Source organism: Zophobas morio, unplaced genomic scaffold, assembly GCF_036711695.1.
Source record: "Zophobas morio isolate AGI-343-1 ecotype UQ-CSIRO unplaced genomic scaffold, CSIRO_AGI_Zmor_V1 ptg000002l, whole genome shotgun sequence".
In the NCBI taxonomy this organism is placed as follows: domain Eukaryota; kingdom Metazoa; phylum Arthropoda; class Insecta; order Coleoptera; family Tenebrionidae; genus Zophobas; species Zophobas morio.
In genome coordinates, this window is record NW_026972107.1 from 3,091,425 (window position 1) to 3,111,719 (window position 20,295).

Consider the following 20,295-nt stretch of genomic DNA (forward strand, 5'->3'; position numbering starts at 1 on the left):
TCTGCTAAGAAAATAAAGGGTGGGTGGGCGGGGTCAGCACTTGTCAAGATAAGATTGATTTTGGCAGATAACTTATTTTTCTACTTGCTAAAGATAAAAAAAAATCAAAAATTGAGAATATAAAAAATCAAAAACTGGAGAAATCGAATAATTGCCAACATTTAAAAACCGAGAAATTGAAAAATTCGAAAGTTGAAAGATCGAAAAACTGATAAATCTAGTAGTACATACTTGCTACGATAAGACTGATTTTAGCAAATGATCTACTCTTCTAAGAAAATAAAAGGTGGGTGGGCGGGGCTAGTACTTGCCAAAATATGATTGATTTTGACAGATGACTTATTCTTCTAAGAAAATAAAGCCTGGGTAGGCGGGGCTAGTACTTGCTAAAAATTAAAAAAATGAAAGATCAAAAATCGACAAATAAAAAATCGGATAAATGAGAAATCCGAAAACTGCACAATACAATTGTGCAACTGTGTAGTAGGAAAATCAAAAATTGAAATATGGAAAAATTGAAAAAAACAAATTTTATAAATCGAATTGGAAATTCCCGTTTTCATTTTTTTAGATTTTACATTTTTCAACTTTTGAATATTTCATTTGATAATTTGTTTGACAATTTTGTAGTTTTTAATTTCAATCTTTTGATTTTTTAATTATTGAAAAGCAGAGGATTTTACCACTTGCTAAAATAAGAATAAATTTTCATCTCACAGTAAGTAAAATTAACCATAACGATTGTAATTGGGTGCAGTACCTAGTTTAAATCTCGCACAATACGCGGAACTCCATTAATCCTTATGTTTGATTTTCAGATTTGTTTCTCCTTTTTCTTTTCTTTGTTGAAGTTGCACTTCAATCTGCTTGTAGTAATCAAGTTTTAATGATGTCTTTATAATCATCCTTGTTGTTTAAATTTTTAATGTTACGAATGACGCTTTGTTAAGCCTCAGATTCATGATGATTTTGACCGGACGACATCGAGGTTATACTTTATTTGTTCAGTAAATAGACCATAGTGTATTTTCTACTGTTATAATTCTTACGTTTTATTATTGTCATGACGCCGCCCCCTCCCCGACGCAAATCGCCCCCGCCGTCGATTCGGCGCCAGAAAATCGCGTACGTGCCTTCCGCCGTCCGCGAGAATCGGTCTCAACGATCAATCCTCGGTGGCGTACCGGCGTACTACACGTTTGGGTACTGACCATGCATAACGTACACCTCCGCTAATTAAATTTAAAGGGCATGTCGACCCAGATCGGTACCGAAAGCGGCGCACCGCAACCCGATCCGTCTCTGTGCGCGTACCGGCGACGTGACAAACTTTGCTCGGACTGCGATTACTCGATTTATTTGCGTTTAACGAGACGGTCCGACCGGGCGAAACACTGATTAGCGATGGCTGGTTATTGTAATTGAAATCGTGGTTGAAAATTGGACGCGAGTCGGCTTCTTCGGCGGTGGCTTCCGATAGACATCGGTAATTACACGTTACCGATGATGCAGACGGTGCAAGCCGCCGGGAAGCAAGTTTTGAGCGCGAAGGAGAGGAATCGCGTGCGCTGGAGGAATTCTGGGCAATTGCGGTTTTTGGATTTAGAGGTTGTCCGGGTGGAGATCCGGAAACTACTGTTGATTAAAACAAAGTAATGCGACTCCGGTTCGTTAGCTCCTCGAGAGTCGGATGATGGATTGCAACCTCAATTCCTCAACGCGCCGAAGAGCCAAATTGCATATTCCCAGCAAATGGATTCTCAAAACGACCTCCGCATTTTATAAATTTCCCCGCAAACAAACCAACAAAAATCTTGATGCGTACGACCTCGCCCAGAAAGCCCCGCAATTAAACTCGCTGTTATTGCGCTGGGTGCCTCCATCATGGGCATGTTCTAGATTCGCGCTGGGTTCCGCCGCATAGTGTTATAATTACCATAAGTAATTAACCGGCTCGCAGTCCTCCATTTATAGCCGTTATTAAACCAACATTACCAAGGATTAGAAATACTCGGCGAGTCCGGCATCCCTTCCCGAATTTTTCCTCCCATTCATGCTCGTTCCGGTGAAATGAGGCGATTTGTACGTCGACACGATCCGCGACTGCACAGGAACGGGATCGTAAATCGTCCAGTTTTTGCGGACTGCGCGCTTCTGCCGGTGGCGTTAATCACGTTCGTACCATTCAGAAATTCGATTTTTTCCAACGGGACGATGTCGATTAATCTGTAAAGTTTTTGCGGGCGCGCTGCGCTAAATTATTGAGGTTCGAGAGCGAGCAAAAAGCGCAGGTCGGGGATAATTACTCGTGTCGAGCGCTGTTGAGGCTCAGTTAACGGAGACGTGACGGTTTTTTGGAAATTCTTACTTTTTACGCGTTTCACTTGCTGGATAAGACAAGATTCTCAAGATCGAAGTTCATAGGTAGAATATGATTTTTTGCGTTATCCATCACAATTCATCTTCACATTTTTAGATATTTTTAACCTTCACTGAGTTCAAGGCGCTAAACAGAATCTTAATAGTAATAATAATACCTTTACTTGTTCATAAGTTAAACACCACACTAGAGAACAAACGCGTAAAAGAACACAATATAATAGGACAATAGAGCACATTAATCACGCATTTTTCAAATGAGCTTGATGGCTTTGTCGCTTATTGTTTTTACACAGTGCATACTGATTGATATCACGCTCCTTCGCAACGCAATTAAAGGTACGACACCCGGTTAAATACATGATTTTCATACAAGATCTTATATTTTTTCCTACAAAGAAATGATAAAAATTGATTTTGGAATATTTGGAAAAATGTAGTCTTAGTAATAACATGCTTAACTTCGAGTGTTTATGTTTATACTTCGAAAGAATTCGACTATAAGCACGTTTCCATTTCAAGCATCAGCCACCTCACTTGATTGATTTTGTCTCCTTAAAACAAAGGAAAGGACTGATTAATTAATTAAACTACAAAGACCAAAACGGTCCGAATATATATACTTTTGGGCGAGGAGCTGTTGTTGTAACAATAATAATAATTTTATTATTATTAAAAATAAGCGGACGTGACGACTAATTTTTGAGAAAATGGGATAAACCGTTATTGACTTGATTAAAAAAAAAGTCAACTAGAATGAGATTCGAACTCACTCACGCAAAAGTTTGTGATGAAAACTCAGTGCGGATTCGTAAATTAAAGTGGAGAATTTAAAAAATGTTTATCGTTGAAAATTTTGATAGGAGATTATCACGTTGTTGGTGGGGATGACTAGATAAATTTTAGTTGGCGTTTTACTATCTAATATTCCTAATATACACACCAAATTTGACAACAATTGGTAGTTAACAAGTAGTTTCTGAGATTATTTGTTTAATAAAAATCGACAGAGACAAACAGTCAGACAGATGACAAACACACGGAAACGAGAGATCACTTGGGGTGGGATGTCATGAAACGTCGAGAAAACATAAAGCTGGCAAGTCGCCCGATGGACTCCATTATTATACATACTTAGTTGACGCTCGGGAAGTAAAAAAGAAAAATCGAACAGTTGAGAATAAAAAAATGGAGAAATTGAGAAATTAGGAAATCGAGAAGTCGAATCGAGAAACTAAAAATCCATAAATTGTGAAATTGAAAAATCAAAACGAAAATTCGAAAAATCGAAAAGAAAAATATCGAAAATCAAAAATTCGAACGAACGAAAAAAAGAAAAATTGAGAATTCGAAAAATCGAAAAATGTAGAATCAAAAAATGGAGAAATTGTGAATTGAGTAATAGAGAGTTCGCAAACCAATTTCTCGATTTCTCTATTTTTCTAATTCACAATTTCTAGAAAAATCGAAAATTTGAAATATGAAAATCGCACAAATTTGAAAAATCGAAAAATCTAAACATGCCAAAACCGAAAAAAAATTGTAAATTCTAAAAATCGAAAAATTAAAAAATCGTGAAATAATTTTTTTATTTTTCGATTTTTCCAATTCATAATTTGTAGAAAAATCGAAAATTTGAAATATCAAAATAACAAAAATTTTAATAATCTAAAAATCTAAAATTGAAAACTGAAAAATCAAAAAATTGAAAATTCGAAAAATCGTCAAATCGAAAAATCAAGCTATTGAAAACATTGAGAATTCAAAAATTCGAAAAATTTGAAAAATCAAAAAATCTAAACACACAAAAACCGAGAAATCGGGGAATCGACAAATGGAAAAATCGAAAAATCAAACAACTGAGAAAGGAAAAACTGAGGATTCAGAAAATCGAAAAATCAAAATGAAATTCAAAAAATCAGGAAATCGAAAAATTAAAAATGGGAAAATCGATAAAATAATACAGTCCCAAAAAGATGGAAACTAGTAAATCGAAAAATCGAATAAACCAGAATTCCAGTACTTGAAAATTTAAACAGCGAAAAACGAAAAATCAAATGTTCGAAAAAATGAAAAACTGAAAATTTGAAAAATCAAAAATTCCAAAATCAAGAAAGCAAAAATTCGAAAAACCTGAAAATCGAAAATCTAGACATCGAAAAATTGGAAACTCGTAAAATTGATAAACCAAAAAGTTGCAATTCCAAAAAATCGAGATACTTAAAAATCGAAAAATTAAACAATCTAAAAAACAAAAAATTGAGAATTCTAAAAATCAAAAAAATGGAGAAATTGTGAACTGAATCATCGACATCCCCAGAAATCAAGAAATTGTGAATTCGAAAACCCCAAAAATTAAAAAATTGAGGAACCAGTTTCTCAATTTCTCAATTTTTCTAATTCCCAATTTTTTTTTCGATTTTTCTAATGCACAATTTCTAGAAAAATAGAAAATTTGAAATAATAAAATAGCATAATAATGAAGAAATTGGGAACATAGAAAATTGGAAAATCAAAATATTGAAAATTCGAAAAATCGTCAAATCGAAAATTCGAACAATTGAAAAACATTGAGAATTCGAAAACCCAAAAAATTTGAAAAATCGAAAAATCCAAACATGCAAAAACCGAAAAATATAGAACCAGAAATTTCAGAAATTGAGGAAGTGGAAAATCGAAAAATCGAGAAAACTAAAAATCGAGAAACTAGAATTCGTAAAATTAGGAAAGCAAAATTTTGAAAAATCTAAAATCAAGAAATCTGGAAAAACTGGAAATTGAGAACTTAGAAAATTGAAAAATCAAAAAATTGCAACTTCGAGTAATCGACAAACGGAAAAATCGAAAAATCAAACAATTGAGAGAATTCGAAAAAGAGAAAAATTCGAAAAATTCAGAATTGAGAACTCAACAAATCGAAAAATCGGACAATCGGAGAAACAAAAAATTGAGAATTCAAAAAATCGAAAAATCAAAATGAAATTCGAGAAATCGGGAAATCCAGAAATTAAAAATTGAGAAATCGGTAAATGCAAAACCAAAAATTGGAGAAATTGTGAAATTGCAAAATCGAGAAATTGAGAAAACTAGAATTCGACTACTTGAAAAATTGAAACATCGAAAAAAGGAAAAATCAAACTTTCAAAGAAACGAAAAACTGAAAATTTGAAAAATCTAAAATTACAAAATCAAGGAAACAAAAATTCGAAAAACCTAAAAATCGAAAATCTGGAAATCGAGAATTTGAGAACTCGAAAAATTAACAAACCAAAAAATTGAAAATCCAAAAAATCGAGATATCGAAAAATCAAAACGGCAAACAATTGAAAAAACAAAAAATCGAGAGTTATAAACATCAAAAAAATGGATAAATTGAAAAATCTCAACATGGAAAAACCAAAAAATCCAAAAATTGAGAACTCCGAAAACTGTTTCAAAAAATGATATCTCGAAAAATCGTAACAACGAAAAATTGAAAATCGAGCCATCTTAAAACTACCTCATTCATCATTTTTTAGAGTAACCCTGTAGAAGTATGTCATTCTAAAAACTATGAGTGCATTGACATTGGTACGAAAGAACACCATACGCGGCCCCAGTACGTATGGCAATGATGACTCATTGTCGGTGACGGCAGCCGGAGAAAAGCCGAGAAGCGGAAGTCGCGATGGGCAATCCAGAAAGACCTCGACTACGGAACTTCTAGAAAGTAAGTAAGGCTTTAAATAGAGGCCATTTTCCGGAACGATTATTATTCAGCGAATTCAGTCAACAAATCGAGATGAGCGAAGTCAGTCCAGTCAAGTTGTGTCGGAATTATTTTGTACATAATCGCTGTGTAATCAGTCATGTAAATTTGGATTATTGTGAAAAAAATTGTTGAGTTTTACCCATGCTGATTTTAATCACCGATCATCGTAACAATATGCATATTTCAGACAGAATTTATTCGACAAAATTTTGAGGTGGCGTCATCCATTTTTTAGAAAGAGATAAACGTTTAAATTTTGTTTAACGATTTACTATAGTAACGAAAACCTTAAAAGCCTTCGATTTTGCAGTTTCAAAGTTAATTGTAAAATGTTTTTATACAATTTTGATCTTTTTTCCAAAAATCTGACTGTCTAGGCTGAAAACTCATTATGTATTCATACATCACAAGTGCAGAAGTATCTTATTTTGTAGAATTAAAAACAATTTTACTCTTGTAAATTTTTGAGATGACGTCATCCCATTCGTGGTGGGATAATATACATACAAAATTTGACAACAGACGACAGACGACGGAAACGGAACACCACTTTTTTCGTACTCTAGAGGTCATGAAACATTGAAAGCTTACGCTCAGGAAGTAAAAATTGTCTTTTTCTGTCGCCTTTTCAAACAATGCCCCATCGAAACAACGGTACCGCGCGCGCCCAAAATTTATGCGATATTGGTGGTACTTAATCCAAGAATTATGACGTTGTTTTCCCGTCGATGCTATCATTGTCGGTTCTGGCAAGAAACTTGTTCAACATTTGCCGCATTTACTAATCAGCTGATTTTATCAGCCATTATGTATGTACTGCAACAGCTCTCCGCCGTCCGGAGCAAAAAGTCGCCATCCGACCATTACCTTAACAAAGTGCAAGGTTATTTGTCGAAAATTCGCTTTTATTACGTTTGTTTAATAAAAGCTGTCAAAAGCTCGAGTCGTAAAAATCTCGCGAAAAAACGGCGCTATCTCAATCATACGATAACGGAGCCCCGTAAAAAATTTAATAACGTCTTGATTCGACTTAATTTACTTTATTGTTATTATCAATACAATGTACGACGGCCATAAAGCGAATAATTGCGACGATAAACAATAACCGGAGGAATCCTTCTTAACCCAATTCGCTCGCCGGACTTCGGCGGGGATTTTTATTAGGGCGTTTACCGTAAAGCCGTAAATGCGTTTATTGCAAACATTTCGTTTATTGCGTTTCGATCGAGCGTGAAATTATCCTGGCCACTTTAAGCTGGACGGGGATAATTATTTCAAAGTCCAATTAAAAAATGATGGATTCGGGAGACGCGGAGGGGCGACAAATTGCGCGGGGTGAGTAATGCGATTTTATGAATTATTGCTCAGGTATTACCACTGGGATGGGTACACAAGGTTTCACGCCTCATCTATAATCGAGTTATGTTTTATGGCGGCAATTATCCGTTAATTTGAATAAATCGAGAAAGGATGTATACAGTGTCGCGATTATGTGTTCCAATGCGTGTGAAACCGACGTCCTTTTAGGTGGGATAGACGAAGATAGGCCTTGACATAAATCTTATGCAGATGGTTCAAGGCTGCTGCAGCTGAGGACGAAGAGAGCGACGAGAGGTCGGATTATTGCTGGATTATCGATGCCGGATTAAGATCATTTACCAGAACAAATTTATTAAAAAATTGTAATACAATGCTCATTTTGTTGAATTGACTTGTTACAATCTGCGACATCCGCATTTGCCGATTTGGTAACTAATAGCCCAAATTTGTCCCAAAATATCACCACTACTATCAACCAAACACTGAATGCCATCGTGCAACGTAGCGTTTTTCAATTTTCGATACCCACTTTCGGCTAAACTGACTTCCAGACTCAATTTTGACACCTGGTTAGATAAACATTTTGTATACGGTTTCAACTGAGTGTCTGGAAGATTACTTAAGTACCGACAATGATGAAGAGTACTTGATGCTGCTGTGCGTTTTAAAATCTTAAATTTTGCTGTACTGGCATACAAATCAGAAATATTCCTTTTGGAAAAACAGTTGTCGAAAGAATCAGTGTTTAAACGACTAACAGCGACTTCTTGCTCTTTCAAACAAGTATCGCCCTTTGGTGATAATTTTCTAGCAGCTGCTACGGCTTTTCTGATGTTCCTAATTTGGATGCGCGAAGACAATTTAACCCTGGTTTGATACTTCTTCAAGTGGGTCACCAAAAATTTGCATTCGTTGTCGGTCTGCACATACTTAACATTTGCTAAATCTTGTAAACGTAGCAACGTTGGCTGAAACTGTGATCGAATATCCAGTTGGGTTACACAGTCGATGTTCTGAAAATTCTTACTTAGATTGGACACAACGAAGTTTTCTCTTACCTCAAGACAAAGAACGAAGAAAAGAACTGCAACCCGAGAACACATCTTATGGTTCGAACAACAAAGAATGAAATCATTTATTACGTGAAAAGAGATTAAATATTTATTTACTCGTGTGAGTAAATATAATTTAGGAGAATTAATATGTACTTGACCCAAAATTCACAAGTGCGAATAAATACAAAGTGTAAATAGTGGTGAACATTTTAATTAAGTAGTTAAACGACAAATAACGATTCAAAGCCTTATCGTTCTTCCTGATGGCATCTACAACTATCTCGAGTATCCACTCCACTGATATTCTCCAATATAAGTAACCTCTCCATCTCTCCTCCAAAATTCCGCCACGATGCTCAAACAACTCACCTTCTACGCGCTCTTCGCGTGCCTCTTCCAGGTAATTCACCCTCTGTTCTCCCCGTCTCTACTTAACCCTTTCAGGGCTTCCTCTTCCTCAACCGCAACGACATCATCGCCGAGTACAAGCCCCTTCTAACAGAACGAGTCAACAACTACTCCGCCGAGTACGCCGAAGCGGCAGCAGAATACACCTTGACGCTAGAGGAAATTAAGAATCAAACCTGGGCCACGGTCGCTTCCATGAACACCCAGATTGCTACCTTAAAACAGACCATCGTGACCGCTCTAAATGTGTCTAGCGACGACGACGCCGTCGTGGCTTGTTTGACCGCCCAGCAAACAGCCGCTAATGCCTTGTCTTCGGTAGCTATCAACTCAACGTGCTGGGTGGGAGTGTCGTACCCGGATCTAGCCACAGCCAGGGACGCTCTGCATCTGCTGGCCACGATACCCAACGGTACCATAGAGGCGTGCACCAGTCTCAATCCTCTTCCTAGTCAGGATGAGTTGTTCCTGGATTGCATTACCCACAAGATCCTGGATTTGGATGAGTTGAATGACGTTCTGACGGCGAACTTCACGACGGTGAAGACGGAGACGTTGGACACGAGTGTGGGATGCTTGGCGGATCAGAGTACTCTGGTTTCGGAGCAGATTAATGAGATTGATTTTGAGGTGACACTGTGTATGTCATGATTAGTTACTGTGTGATGATTTTTGGTAAATAAAAACTATAACAAAAAAAAAAAATGTTTTAGTCAATCGCTTTTAAAACTTGGTAAATAACAATCAAAAGTAACCAAAGACGAGAATTCTTCCAGGACTTTGTAGATTTTCGAGAATCACACTTTGATACACGAAGAATCTAAAAATATCTAAATATAAATTAAACATTGACACCCACTCAAGCCAGTTGTGTGTGAAGGGTTATGACGAATTTCACAACTATGTTCTTATCACTCCGAAACTAAACAATATAGTTTGATAAATGGTACGCACGTACTTCATCTGGTTTCTTCTAAAATATCCACACTCAATGACCACATATTTATTTTGATATAACTTATCTGACAATCAGGAAAAGTCCAAATAACTGCCAAAAATACGTTTGGAACGAACACATTGTCACGTAATTTGTCTCAACAATAAACAAAGCATTCCCAACTGGTTGTATCATTCTGATTATTTGTTCAAGAATTTTGTTTACTGATCTTCAATCTTTCTAGTGCGTGAAAAATACACATTTCTTGGAAAATCAAGCTTGACGTAATCCCCGACTCCCTAAATATAAAATTTCGCTCCTCAAAAACGAAACAATAGCCACTTTTGAATGATGATCCCGAACCTCTCGATTGACAGTTCTTAACTGAAAGTGATCATTTAACTACTGCAGCGATGATTTATGTATCCGCTTTAATAGATTTTTTTAACAGAAGGGGCAATAATTTTTTAATTGCAGCCGATTCGTTAATGTATTCTTCCTTTTGTGTCCGGACCACCGCTTTAATTCGAAATTGATTATACTCTATGGGGTTTATTAATTTTCGTAGGGGGCACAGTTCCAAGTGGCCTTTTTTTCTGGCGAATTTTCCCGAGATTGTGTCAGACGATAGAGATCTTCATAATGTCCCGAGGCGACGCCGTGTCGATCATTATTTCACTTACTAATGTGCTACCGCTCAAGACGATCCACTAATTATTGGTTATCTAAGAATAAATTTCTAATCCGTGTGTGTGGTACGTATAATCTAGTTTTAATAGTAGAAATTTGCATAGCTTAATAGTTTCAAATTTTATTCAAATTTCGACGAGGAAGAAAAAATTGATGACAGGCCCGGGACTGGACAAAGGGATCGCGCAATATATCAAAAGCTGAAATGGTCACTGCTTTTGTGCGACTTTGGGACCATTGTTGCGCCTCGGTCCGGGAAGCGAAGGGAATTTTTCCATTATTCGGGGAATAGTTGAGATTATTATCGGTTCTAGGTAGCTGATCCGTGTAATCTGTAAACGAACGATAGTACGTGGTGTCGGCAGTTGCTGCGAGTTCTAAAGCTTTATCTGATAGTCGTTAAGATATTTCCAAAAAAAATAATAACTGCTTAACTAACGTACTTAAAAAATATAACTTTCGAGGCACTTCAGAAAGCCTAGAAAAATTTGTTATCAGTCGCGTGTTTGTTGGTTTAGTAACAAAATAAATCAAGAATCTAAAAAATGTGTCAAAATACAAAATCGAGATTAAATCCGCACATCTGTGTTTGATTCATTGTTGATTGTTTTAATGAATTGCCAAAACATTGTCAAGTGCGCCATGGCTAAATTTACCATCTTTAAAATCCTATCACTCTTAATCGCTGAGTACCCACTCACACTCCTCATAAATACCTCACTTCACCTACTCATCGCGTTCCAAAATGTTGAAATCGCTTCTAGCATACGCACTCCTCGCTTGCCTCTTCCAGGTAACTCTTCAACCCCAATTTCCCACTCTAAACACCCCTTTTTCAGGGCTACCTCCTCCTCGATCGTAATGAAATCGTCGCCGAGTACCAACCCTTCTTAGACAACAAAACCATCGACTTCACCGATGCTTATAACCTCTCCGCCAAAGAATACAGCCTCATCATAGCCCAAATCAAAAACAACACATGGACGGCCGTCGCCACCATGACCTCCCAAATCGCAACCATCAAAGCAACCATCGTCCAGGCCCAGAACATCTCTGAAAATAATACAGCGGCCTTGAATTGTCTCACCAGGCAACAAACCGCCGCCAATGATCTCACCCCCGTTCCTATCAATTCCACGTGTTGGGTGGGGGTTACTTACCCGGATTTCGCTGCCGCTAGGGACGCGATAGGGACTCTGGCGGGAATACCGGCTATCACTATAAGCGCCTGTACCACCTTGAACCCGCTACCCAACCAAGACGAGCTGTTTTTGAATTGTATCACCGACAAGATTTTAGATCTGGATGAGCAGTTCGAGCAACTGGAGAGCAATTTTACCGAGGTTAGGACGGACACCATCAACACGAGTGTGGAGTGCATATCGGACCAAAGCGCTTTGATCACGTCGAAGATCGTGGAAATTAACTTCCAAGTCACTCTGTGCTTGTCTCTGAACTAGCATGTAGCTATAGGTGTAAAAATAAAAAATGTTTCCTAAATTGTTTGGTACTTTGACAACCACGAACCCAAAGTTAAGTAAAAAAAACTACAAACACGCTTTATCACACTATTTTATTAAAAAGAGGTGTTGTCTACGACATACAAAGCGTCACCTGAAAGTTAATGTCATTAATTTGCTGCGAAAGCACCCCAGTTTGTTCTGCCAAGCACGCCGTACTACTATTCAAAGTCTGCTCCTTCACCTCCGTAAAATTCCCCACTAGAACGTCATTCATCAAGTCCAAGTCCAAAATCTTGTGGCTTATGCAGTTCACGAATTGTTGATCTTGACTCGGAAGGGGATTCAAACTAGCGCAAGCGTCTATGGTGTTATTCGGTATTTGGGCCAAAATCCCTAAAGCGTCCCGCGCGCTCTCCAGATCTGGGTACGTCACCCCAACCCAGCACGTCGAGTTGATAGCATCCGAAGACAGCTCGTTGGCGGCGGTTTGCTGTCCACTAAGACAATTAATAACGTCGGATTCGGTGGCGGCGGCGATGTCCGTAGAGATGGTCGTCTTCAAGGTAGCGATCTGGTTGTTGAGGGCAGCCACAGCCGTCCAAGTTTCGTTTTTGATTTTGTCGACGACTTCAGGGTAGTCGGTGCTAGCTGTGTTGAATTCGATGGTGAAGTTGTTGGCTCGTTCGGTCAAGAGGGGTTGAAACTCGGCGATGATGTCTTCACGACTGGTGAAGAGGTAGCCCTAGAAAAGGGTGACTACACGTGGGAAAAAAGGGCGACGAGTTACCTGGAAGAGGCTAAGGAGGACGTAGCATGTGACGTGTTTCAGCATCTTGGAAAAAATTTTGGACTAGTGGCAAAATGATTGCTTATATTATCACATCGAGTGGGTACTTGAAGACAATTGGAAATGTAAAAATAGATTTTAGGAGATAAACAGGAAGAGAGATAAAATCTGTGATGTCAGTGGAGTCGTTGGGTGTTTTTGCAATTTTTCACGGCGCCTTCGACCGCACCGAGTTTAGTGTGGACATCTCCTGTTTCCCTCGTGACACAATTGGTGGATAAATTTACCACGTTCTTCACATTGTCTGCGAATTTTTGTTCTAGTAAGAGTAGCTGCGTTTGTAGATCTATTATTTTTGTACTGAGACACAAGCGGAGGTTTTCCATTTCACTTTCCAGAGGGTTTAAATGGATGCAACCAGGTACTAGGTTTACAGTGACTTGTTTAAGTTGAAGAATTTGTTTTCTTAGTTCGACCAGTGAAGAAAAATTGCCTCGACAAGGGACGAAATTGGCGCGCTGTATTTTAGCGAATTGTAGATTTTGGTCCATGATGCACGCTTTTATCAAGTGGGATGCTTTAGCTGCCTCTAGTTTAGCCCCACTGAGGAGATTTCTCGTCTGCCAAAATTTTTGATTAGTGAGGTTTTTGGCACTTGCTATATTGTCGCGAATTAGGTTTCGCGTCGATCCAACCATGTCCCCTGTTGTTTTGTACACAGTTGAAATTTTTCCTCCGAGATTATCGATGGAAGGTTGAAATTCACGAGCTACGTCCTTAGATGAAGGGCAGGAAATTCCCTGTAAAATATTTACGTTGCCATCAAGCTATTTGCTGTACTTGGGAAAAAAAACTGCACTTTTATTAGGCCAAGATTAGACATGACCCCCGAAACAATTTGAATCACCAAAATTGCGCCATGTACAGGGATTTACCTTATTTGCATTGCAAAATAAATATTTATCAGTACTTTTCGTTATAAATACGTACGCACTCAGTTGTTTCTCAAACCAGCAAAATGTCTGCTAAAGTAATAGTCATCTTAATCGCTCTCGCTCTTCAAGTAAGTACCGCCCAAAATCTAGTCAATTTTATCCAGGTTTTTTAGCACAGCGAATGTATCACTCGACTAGAAATCCGAACCCAGTTTCAACCGACTCTCTTACGTCTGCGGGACTTAGCGAACGTGAAGTACCTGGAGGCTGATCGCGAATACAACACCTTACTCGCCCAATTGAACAAACACCAAACCCGAAGCAAAAACTCCACCCAAACTCAAATCAACAACATCAAACAGGTCATTGACGATGCCAAAAAATCTCCGAATGTTACAGCTCCGGTACTCACTTGTCTGAAAACCCAAGAGGCCGCGGCTAACCGTTTGAGTACCACCTCTTTGAACAATTGTCTTTCCAACGTCAACACGTCCAGTTTGAAGGTTAGCAAAGAAAAATTCAACAGTTTGTCTGGAGTGGCTAGCAGTACCGCTAACTACTGCCAGTACTTGAACCCCCTGGAAACCCAACTCGAGTCGTACGCCAAATGCCTCGCCGACAAAGTACCAGATTTGAACCGCCAGATTAACATAGTTGGAAGCGAGTACCAGAAGTTGACCAACTCCACGCTCCATTACAACATAAAGTGTTTAACTGACAACGGTGGTAGTATTTTGGGTCAGATCGGTGTTATCAGCTACGAAATCAATGTTTGCTTTTTCGCTCCGTTACCGCTGTGACGGATTAGAAATAGCTCGTAATTGTAGATAATGTATGCTTAATAAACAAATGAATCGTTAAAATGTATTATCATTGAATGTGCGGAAAAATGCATTCCGTAAATACACAAACACGCATTGTGCGAAATGATTGTCGTGCTGATGGTACTATTTTTGGTCGTGGTAAGTCTAAACGTACCCCGAATGTGTAAAAATTGTTCTTTGTAGAACTGTCACGAGTGTGACCCAGTTCTGGCCAAAGTAAAAAACCAACTAAGCAGGAAAATCGACCAGAGTTTGTACAAGTACTATGACCTCCAAGCCCAAGCCAAAACAAATCATAGACAAATAAAGAAAATAGTAAACAAGGTGCATCCGAGTGCACTGAATGAGTGCTACGTGGACGACAAACTAGGTACTCTGTATGGAATTATACTCGAGTACCGACGATTGCTATCTGGAGTCACTTATTCTGGGTACAATTTTCAACAAATAGACGACTATTTCGAGAAAACCCGGTCCGAAATCGAGCAAAACAACGCGCGATGTATAGCAATAATAAAAAGATTTTGTTCTTAAGTGCTTATCGCTGTGACGATATTTACACGTACTTAACATAGTGCGCTGCTAAAGTCACTTAGTTGAATAAAAACTATGTTGGTCATTGTAGTTTTATTGTTCTGCTTGTGTCAGGTGAGTACCGCAGCAGTACTTAACCATAATCTCTTCGGAAGACCAATTGTTATAGACCCAATCCGAACAACTACGCGGAATTGGATATCCACTTCATAGCGGAAGACTTCGATCGGAAAATCGGCGGTACTTACTACGACATCCTCGTCCTCAAAGTACACATCAACGTCAACGCGCAGTTCGTCGAGAACGCCATCGACGAAGAAATCGTCAGACTTATCGACAACGAAAACGACACGCGATGTCGCCAGTTGTTGCAAGTTTTCAAAAACAAGGCACGCGAGGATTGTCAAATGGAGCTAGATTTCGACTTGTTGGAAAAAACCAGGGCGAAGTTCGCGCAGTTGAAAGAAGTGGCGTGCTCGACTCTGGAGATTTGTGGGGAATTGAACCCTCTACTAACTCAAGGGGAAAATTTGGAGAAGTGCGAGCTGTCGAAGATCGTGGATTTACGACGACAGAGTGTTTTGGTGAACGAAGAATTCCAACAAGCCAAGAAAAAGTTGTTCGAAGACCACGATCATTGCATTCGAGATTTGATGGGTAGTGTTTTTGCCAACATAGCGCAGATCGTTTATGGTACGTGCAGGAAGCTTGAATAGACTTACGGTTATTTTCCCTGGGGTGCAGTCGCACGAACTGGGTGAAACTAAGTGCAACACTAGAGACAGTACCAACACTTTTGCCATCATGTAGAGTGATAGTGGATGTGTAGGGAAATAAATAGGAAAGGTGGTACGTGACAACGTGCCCAAACTCCAATCAAACAAGTTTTATTCCACTAAGTTACAAAATTTGTAATAAACATTGTTTTAAATCGTGAGCTGCGGTACTGATAGTGGTATCTAGCTCTCCTACGACTTTAACGACACACTTGGAGGCGGCTTTAACAGCGTCGGTACACACATTTGTGATTTTTTGTTTCACTCCGTCACTCTTCGTTTCAGCTTCGTCTATATTAGTTTGTAGACAATTTTTGAAATTGTCTACGTCGTGAGGGTTTGTCGATCTGCACAGACCCACAGATCGCGACAAATCGCCCTTGATTTTTCTCAAATTGCCAAACTCGCTCCCAATCGAATGTAAGTTTTCGTGGGCACCACAAGTCTCAAATTTCTTAACATCGAGATCTGAAAGTGCCACCGACACGTCAGAAATGCACTTGGAAACGTCAAGTCCTTTCTCCTCGGCTTCACGTCCCGCTTGTTCTATAATATCGTCCAACTGGTCGAGTTGTTCTTGGATGGTAGTTTCAGCTTCGGCGATGTTTTGGCCGATGGTTCGACGTGTTTGTATGATTAGGTTGCGGCCATTTTGGACAATGGCGTCTATGTTGGTCTTCACGGTTACGATTTGTGGGGTTAGGGTGGCGATAGCGTCGTTGATGCTTTCGGCTCGGGTGCCCTAAATTTGGCAATTAGGAGTACAATTTAAAGAGTTTGTGTGTTTAACTTACCTGAAACACGCTGGCGATAAAGAGTGTGACGACGATTCTCACGTTCATTGTCATGTCTTTGAACTGTCAGCTCGTGACGCGGGACTCTTATATAGTGTTTACACGAAGAACAATAACTGATAAACAGATACCGAAATCCGTCTTCTAATAAATTTTCCGATTTCTCAACCCCAAAACAAACATTGCGTCGGTAATAATATGGTGAAGTTGTGACGACCGGCCACCCTAAGAGCCCCATTCGCCGGGTATAAATCTAGACTATTGACGTATTAAGTGAGCCCCCATTTGTATAATTATAGACCTTTAGGCAATTATCGCTTTTGTCAGTATTTAGCATTTACATATTGCGTATTAAGTTATTAAAAGACTTTTAGAATCCCATTAGGTGAGACACCTGGATTCGGAATGTTTTTACATCTCGTTATTCGAATAATTAATTAGGAAGTGACTTTTTCCGTACTTTCTTATGCAATAATTAAGGGAATTGGTTGGGCAACAGATGAGAAAAACGTTAGTCTCCGGGCGCAATGCTTGACCAGCCTTGCCTAAAATTGTCTTCGGCGACTGTTGGTTTTCGGCACTTCTTCTAGACAAAATTCGCTGTCTTGTTGCTCATTTTCCGCGAAAAATCGACGTTCGTGACGCGGAACTAACGGTCTCGCGTATTGTTGGTTGCATAACCGCGCGTGAAAATTCGAACATTAGCAGCACCTGTTATGCATTTTCTGGTTTTCTCCGTCTAAATAGAACCGAACAATAATTCTTCCGTCTGTCGGAGATAACTGTACTCCACTCGATTTCGTAACGTCCGGATAATTTGTCCGTGCCTGACCTTGATTCGCTTCGGAAAAAAATCCAGATAAAACAGCCATTTAATCAATTTAAGTGGCCCGACCCACCTTTGGCGCAGCCGATCGGGCTATAAAATGTTTGTTTTAATTTATTTAAAAGCCGTTAATTAAAAAGACCAAAATGCGTCGCATAATTCGCATTGTCTCCACAAAAATAACCGGAGATATTTAGAACGAACGGTTTAGCTAAAATTTAATAATTTTTTAATATGACGCAATAAGGTAACCAGTACGTGGAGGAAACAGTCTGTTTAATTAGACGTTCGTCACAGCGACCCTATCGCTGTGGAGGCAAAAACCGAACTTCGAGAGTAGTTTTTTGGTAGGGGTTGTTTTAATCTAACGCTTTTTTACCTCCGGCCCCTGCACAACCAAAGAATACTATCATTATAAATGCGAATAACAATGGACTTAATGTACAATAGATCCGGCACCGTGCACGTGAAATGACAAAGCGTCTAAACCACCCCTAATCCAACAAGTATAACTAGAAACACACATGCAACGCTTTACGACTGACGGCACGTTCCTCGCTCAACCCCCTCAACTAATGCACTTTAAAGCACAGCGACACCCCTAAAACGCGAAATCCGGCACACCCCGAGCAAAAACTCCGGTTCGACAAACATCGGAAACGTACCGAGATGGAGAGATAAGTGTGCGTAAACAAAATTTTATTGGAAAGCAGGGATTTTATTGGGCAATAAGCACCGATCTGATATCGAAAAAATTCTAAGAGCAATTAAACCGGTGCCACTCGTCTCATTGATGGGTTTATCGGCGGATCTGGGAAGTTTACTTAGAAAAAACCGTCGTTACAAAATAAATGTCTGATTTATGACTTGTACGAACGGTTTGATAATTTTCGAAAAATTTCACAGTCACACCGAGCTACAGCTCTAAAAATTTTATTATGCGTAAATTTTGAGGATGTTTACGACCGGCAGCGACTGTCATATCATTCATTCCAGCCACCGCGAGAGCCCGTAATTAAAAGAGCGGGTAATTCTCGAAGTCTCCCCCGTGTGTTTTTTGTGGAGCCCCCAAATTATAAACCGGGGATGGGCGGCCACTTAAACACACAGTAAACTCACCATTAATCTACTTACTTACGTACCGATCCAGCCGATAGGCTAATAAGCGAGGATCCCGGTATGGAAATCCAAAGGAACGCCGGTCCATCTGTGGGCTGCGGGCCCGGGCCTAGGCGACGCCGCCGACAACGAGCTGGTCCACAGCGTTATTACCGCTGCAAAAGGTGTGAAAATGATCGATCATCGGGTGTGATAACGTGGGTTTATCGATCACAGTGCACAGACATTTTCAGCTTTATCTAGAAAAAAAAAGAAAACCCTCAGTTCCCCCTCTCTTATAATTTTTGATTCGAATTTTCTGGAAAACCTGAGGTGCAAGCGACAAATTCCAGGCGACAAGGTATCGCTTTACCACTTTTTAAGGCTTCCGTCGAAATGCCGTTCCCGAAATCCGATCTAGCCCGTTTCGTACAGTAGCTGCGGTTTAAGCCGCGATTAAGATATCTCGTGAAATCCAATCCGCGACATTTAAGGAATTTATCAATTTCTCCCATCTTCCTCGAATTAAAATTCCTTCGCCGTCGCTCTCAGATCCGTCACTTATTCCTCGATTTACAGCGCCGTTCTTAATTAAAAAATTGCGATCCGAATGCCACAATAAAACCGTTGAAAATTTTTATCGGCTGTGGATGACATTCGTCGCCACGAAATCCACGATAAAAACAATATTAGGATGCCACACACGTCGCCGCCTCCAGCCGCGCGTCCTAATAGTTTTCAAATGGTCGCGGACGATTTTCGATGGTTTGTTGTAATAAACGCCATAAACGACGGTGGAATTTTTATTTAATTATAAATTACATGATTCTTACCTGAGTGGAGGGTGAGGCTTAAGAGCGATTCGAGCGAATATTTGAGGCGAGGAGGCGGTTAATTAAGAGATAAAATCGGTAGCAGCAGGGGACGAACGGCAGCGTTAATTTAACGAAATTTATATTTTGAGGCGCGGATTTGGAAATTCATATTTATATGCGACGACCAGACGGAGGAAGCTTTCGTATTTTTTCCTAAATTATGTAAAGGAGACGACGACGATCGTGGCACAAAGGCCGGGATCGACCACCCATTGTTCGTACGTTACGATTTCTGCTTTTTAAGAACATTAAAATTAATGTTGGGTATAAATATGTGTTACGGTGAATTACCGTGAGTTTTTACTCGCGCTGTGATGGAGTGGCTTTTATATGCTTCGAATGGCAAGAAATTGCACACTTTTTTACCACTGTTGTCTCGAGATTATTATTACTGTCGCAATCGATTCCACCGGGCGACTGGCTATTTTATGTTTCGTTGACGTTTCATGACCGCTAGAGGACAAAAAAATAGGTCACCCGTTTCCGTCTGTCTGTCCGTCCGTCTGCCGTCTGTCCCGATTTTTATTAGAAAGATAATTTCCGAAACTACTGGAGCCATCGTTGTCCAATTTTAAATGTGTGTTAGGATTATCGTGTAGACGGTGGAACGCCAACTAAAATTTAGCTAATCAATCCCACTAACAATATCGGTTTCTCAAGTTTTCGAACTTTCGATGATTCGATTTCTCTGTTTTTCAAATTTGGATTTTTCAATTTTTCAATATTTAAATTTTGAAATTTTTCAGTGATTTTATTTTTTAATTCCCGATTTTCCAGTTTTTCAATTTCACAATTTTTTTATAACTGAATTTTTCGATATTTTATTTTGGGAATATTTCAATT

The 20,295-nt window shown here is 39.2% G+C and overlaps 9 protein-coding genes across 10 annotated transcripts; 5 read left to right on the plus strand and 4 right to left on the minus strand.

Moving 5' to 3' along the window:
- Positions 1-7,845: 7,845 nt before the first annotated feature.
- Positions 7,846-8,558, minus strand: LOC135138277 (uncharacterized). The gene is made up of 2 exons (XM_064071926.1): positions 8,509-8,558; positions 7,846-8,463 (listed from the first exon to the last, which is right to left on the minus strand). The coding sequence occupies exons 1-2, from the start codon at positions 8,551-8,553 to the stop codon at positions 7,846-7,848; spliced, it is 663 nt and encodes a 220-aa protein (XP_063927996.1). The 5' UTR covers positions 8,554-8,558.
- Positions 8,559-8,808: 250 nt separating this feature from the next.
- Positions 8,809-9,618, plus strand: LOC135135787 (uncharacterized). The gene is made up of 2 exons (XM_064064922.1): positions 8,809-8,905; positions 8,950-9,618. The coding sequence occupies exons 1-2, from the start codon at positions 8,858-8,860 to the stop codon at positions 9,562-9,564; spliced, it is 663 nt and encodes a 220-aa protein (XP_063920992.1). The 5' UTR covers positions 8,809-8,857; the 3' UTR covers positions 9,565-9,618.
- A 1,604-nt stretch (positions 9,619-11,222) lies between these two features.
- LOC135124472 (uncharacterized) lies at positions 11,223-12,040 on the plus strand. The gene is made up of 2 exons (XM_064049544.1): positions 11,223-11,333; positions 11,380-12,040. The coding sequence occupies exons 1-2, from the start codon at positions 11,286-11,288 to the stop codon at positions 11,998-12,000; spliced, it is 669 nt and encodes a 222-aa protein (XP_063905614.1). The 5' UTR covers positions 11,223-11,285; the 3' UTR covers positions 12,001-12,040.
- Positions 12,041-12,096: 56 nt separating this feature from the next.
- On the minus strand, positions 12,097-12,916 carry LOC135124480 (uncharacterized). The gene is made up of 2 exons (XM_064049554.1): positions 12,791-12,916; positions 12,097-12,745 (listed from the first exon to the last, which is right to left on the minus strand). The coding sequence occupies exons 1-2, from the start codon at positions 12,833-12,835 to the stop codon at positions 12,134-12,136; spliced, it is 657 nt and encodes a 218-aa protein (XP_063905624.1). The 5' UTR covers positions 12,836-12,916; the 3' UTR covers positions 12,097-12,133.
- Positions 12,917-12,966: 50 nt separating this feature from the next.
- LOC135124491 (uncharacterized) lies at positions 12,967-18,732 on the minus strand. The gene is made up of 2 exons (XM_064049583.1): positions 18,622-18,732; positions 12,967-13,590 (listed from the first exon to the last, which is right to left on the minus strand). The coding sequence occupies exon 2, from the start codon at positions 13,486-13,488 to the stop codon at positions 12,967-12,969; it is 522 nt and encodes a 173-aa protein (XP_063905653.1). The 5' UTR covers positions 13,489-13,590; positions 18,622-18,732.
- Positions 13,758-14,588, plus strand: LOC135124454 (uncharacterized). The gene is made up of 2 exons (XM_064049522.1): positions 13,758-13,853; positions 13,899-14,588. Exons 1-2 carry the CDS (start codon positions 13,809-13,811, stop codon positions 14,523-14,525), a joined length of 672 nt encoding a protein of 223 aa, XP_063905592.1. The 5' UTR covers positions 13,758-13,808; the 3' UTR covers positions 14,526-14,588.
- Positions 14,605-15,083, plus strand: LOC135124492 (uncharacterized). 2 transcript variants are annotated; one of them, XM_064049598.1, is made up of 2 exons: positions 14,605-14,687; positions 14,733-15,083. In XM_064049598.1, the coding sequence occupies exons 1-2, from the start codon at positions 14,652-14,654 to the stop codon at positions 15,081-15,083; spliced, it is 387 nt and encodes a 128-aa protein (XP_063905668.1). In that variant the 5' UTR covers positions 14,605-14,651. The 2 variants fall into 2 exon arrangements, with proteins under 2 accessions (XP_063905668.1, XP_063905677.1); XM_064049607.1 differs by having other exon boundaries at positions 14,634-14,684.
- Positions 15,114-15,967, plus strand: LOC135124489 (uncharacterized). Its single transcript, XM_064049566.1, has 2 exons — positions 15,114-15,197; positions 15,239-15,967. Exons 1-2 carry the CDS (start codon positions 15,159-15,161, stop codon positions 15,797-15,799), a joined length of 600 nt encoding a protein of 199 aa, XP_063905636.1. The 5' UTR covers positions 15,114-15,158; the 3' UTR covers positions 15,800-15,967.
- On the minus strand, positions 15,955-16,761 carry LOC135124460 (uncharacterized). Its single transcript, XM_064049532.1, has 2 exons — positions 16,654-16,761; positions 15,955-16,601 (listed from the first exon to the last, which is right to left on the minus strand). Exons 1-2 carry the CDS (start codon positions 16,705-16,707, stop codon positions 15,984-15,986), a joined length of 672 nt encoding a protein of 223 aa, XP_063905602.1. The 5' UTR covers positions 16,708-16,761; the 3' UTR covers positions 15,955-15,983.
- Positions 18,733-20,295: the final 1,563 nt, after the last annotated feature.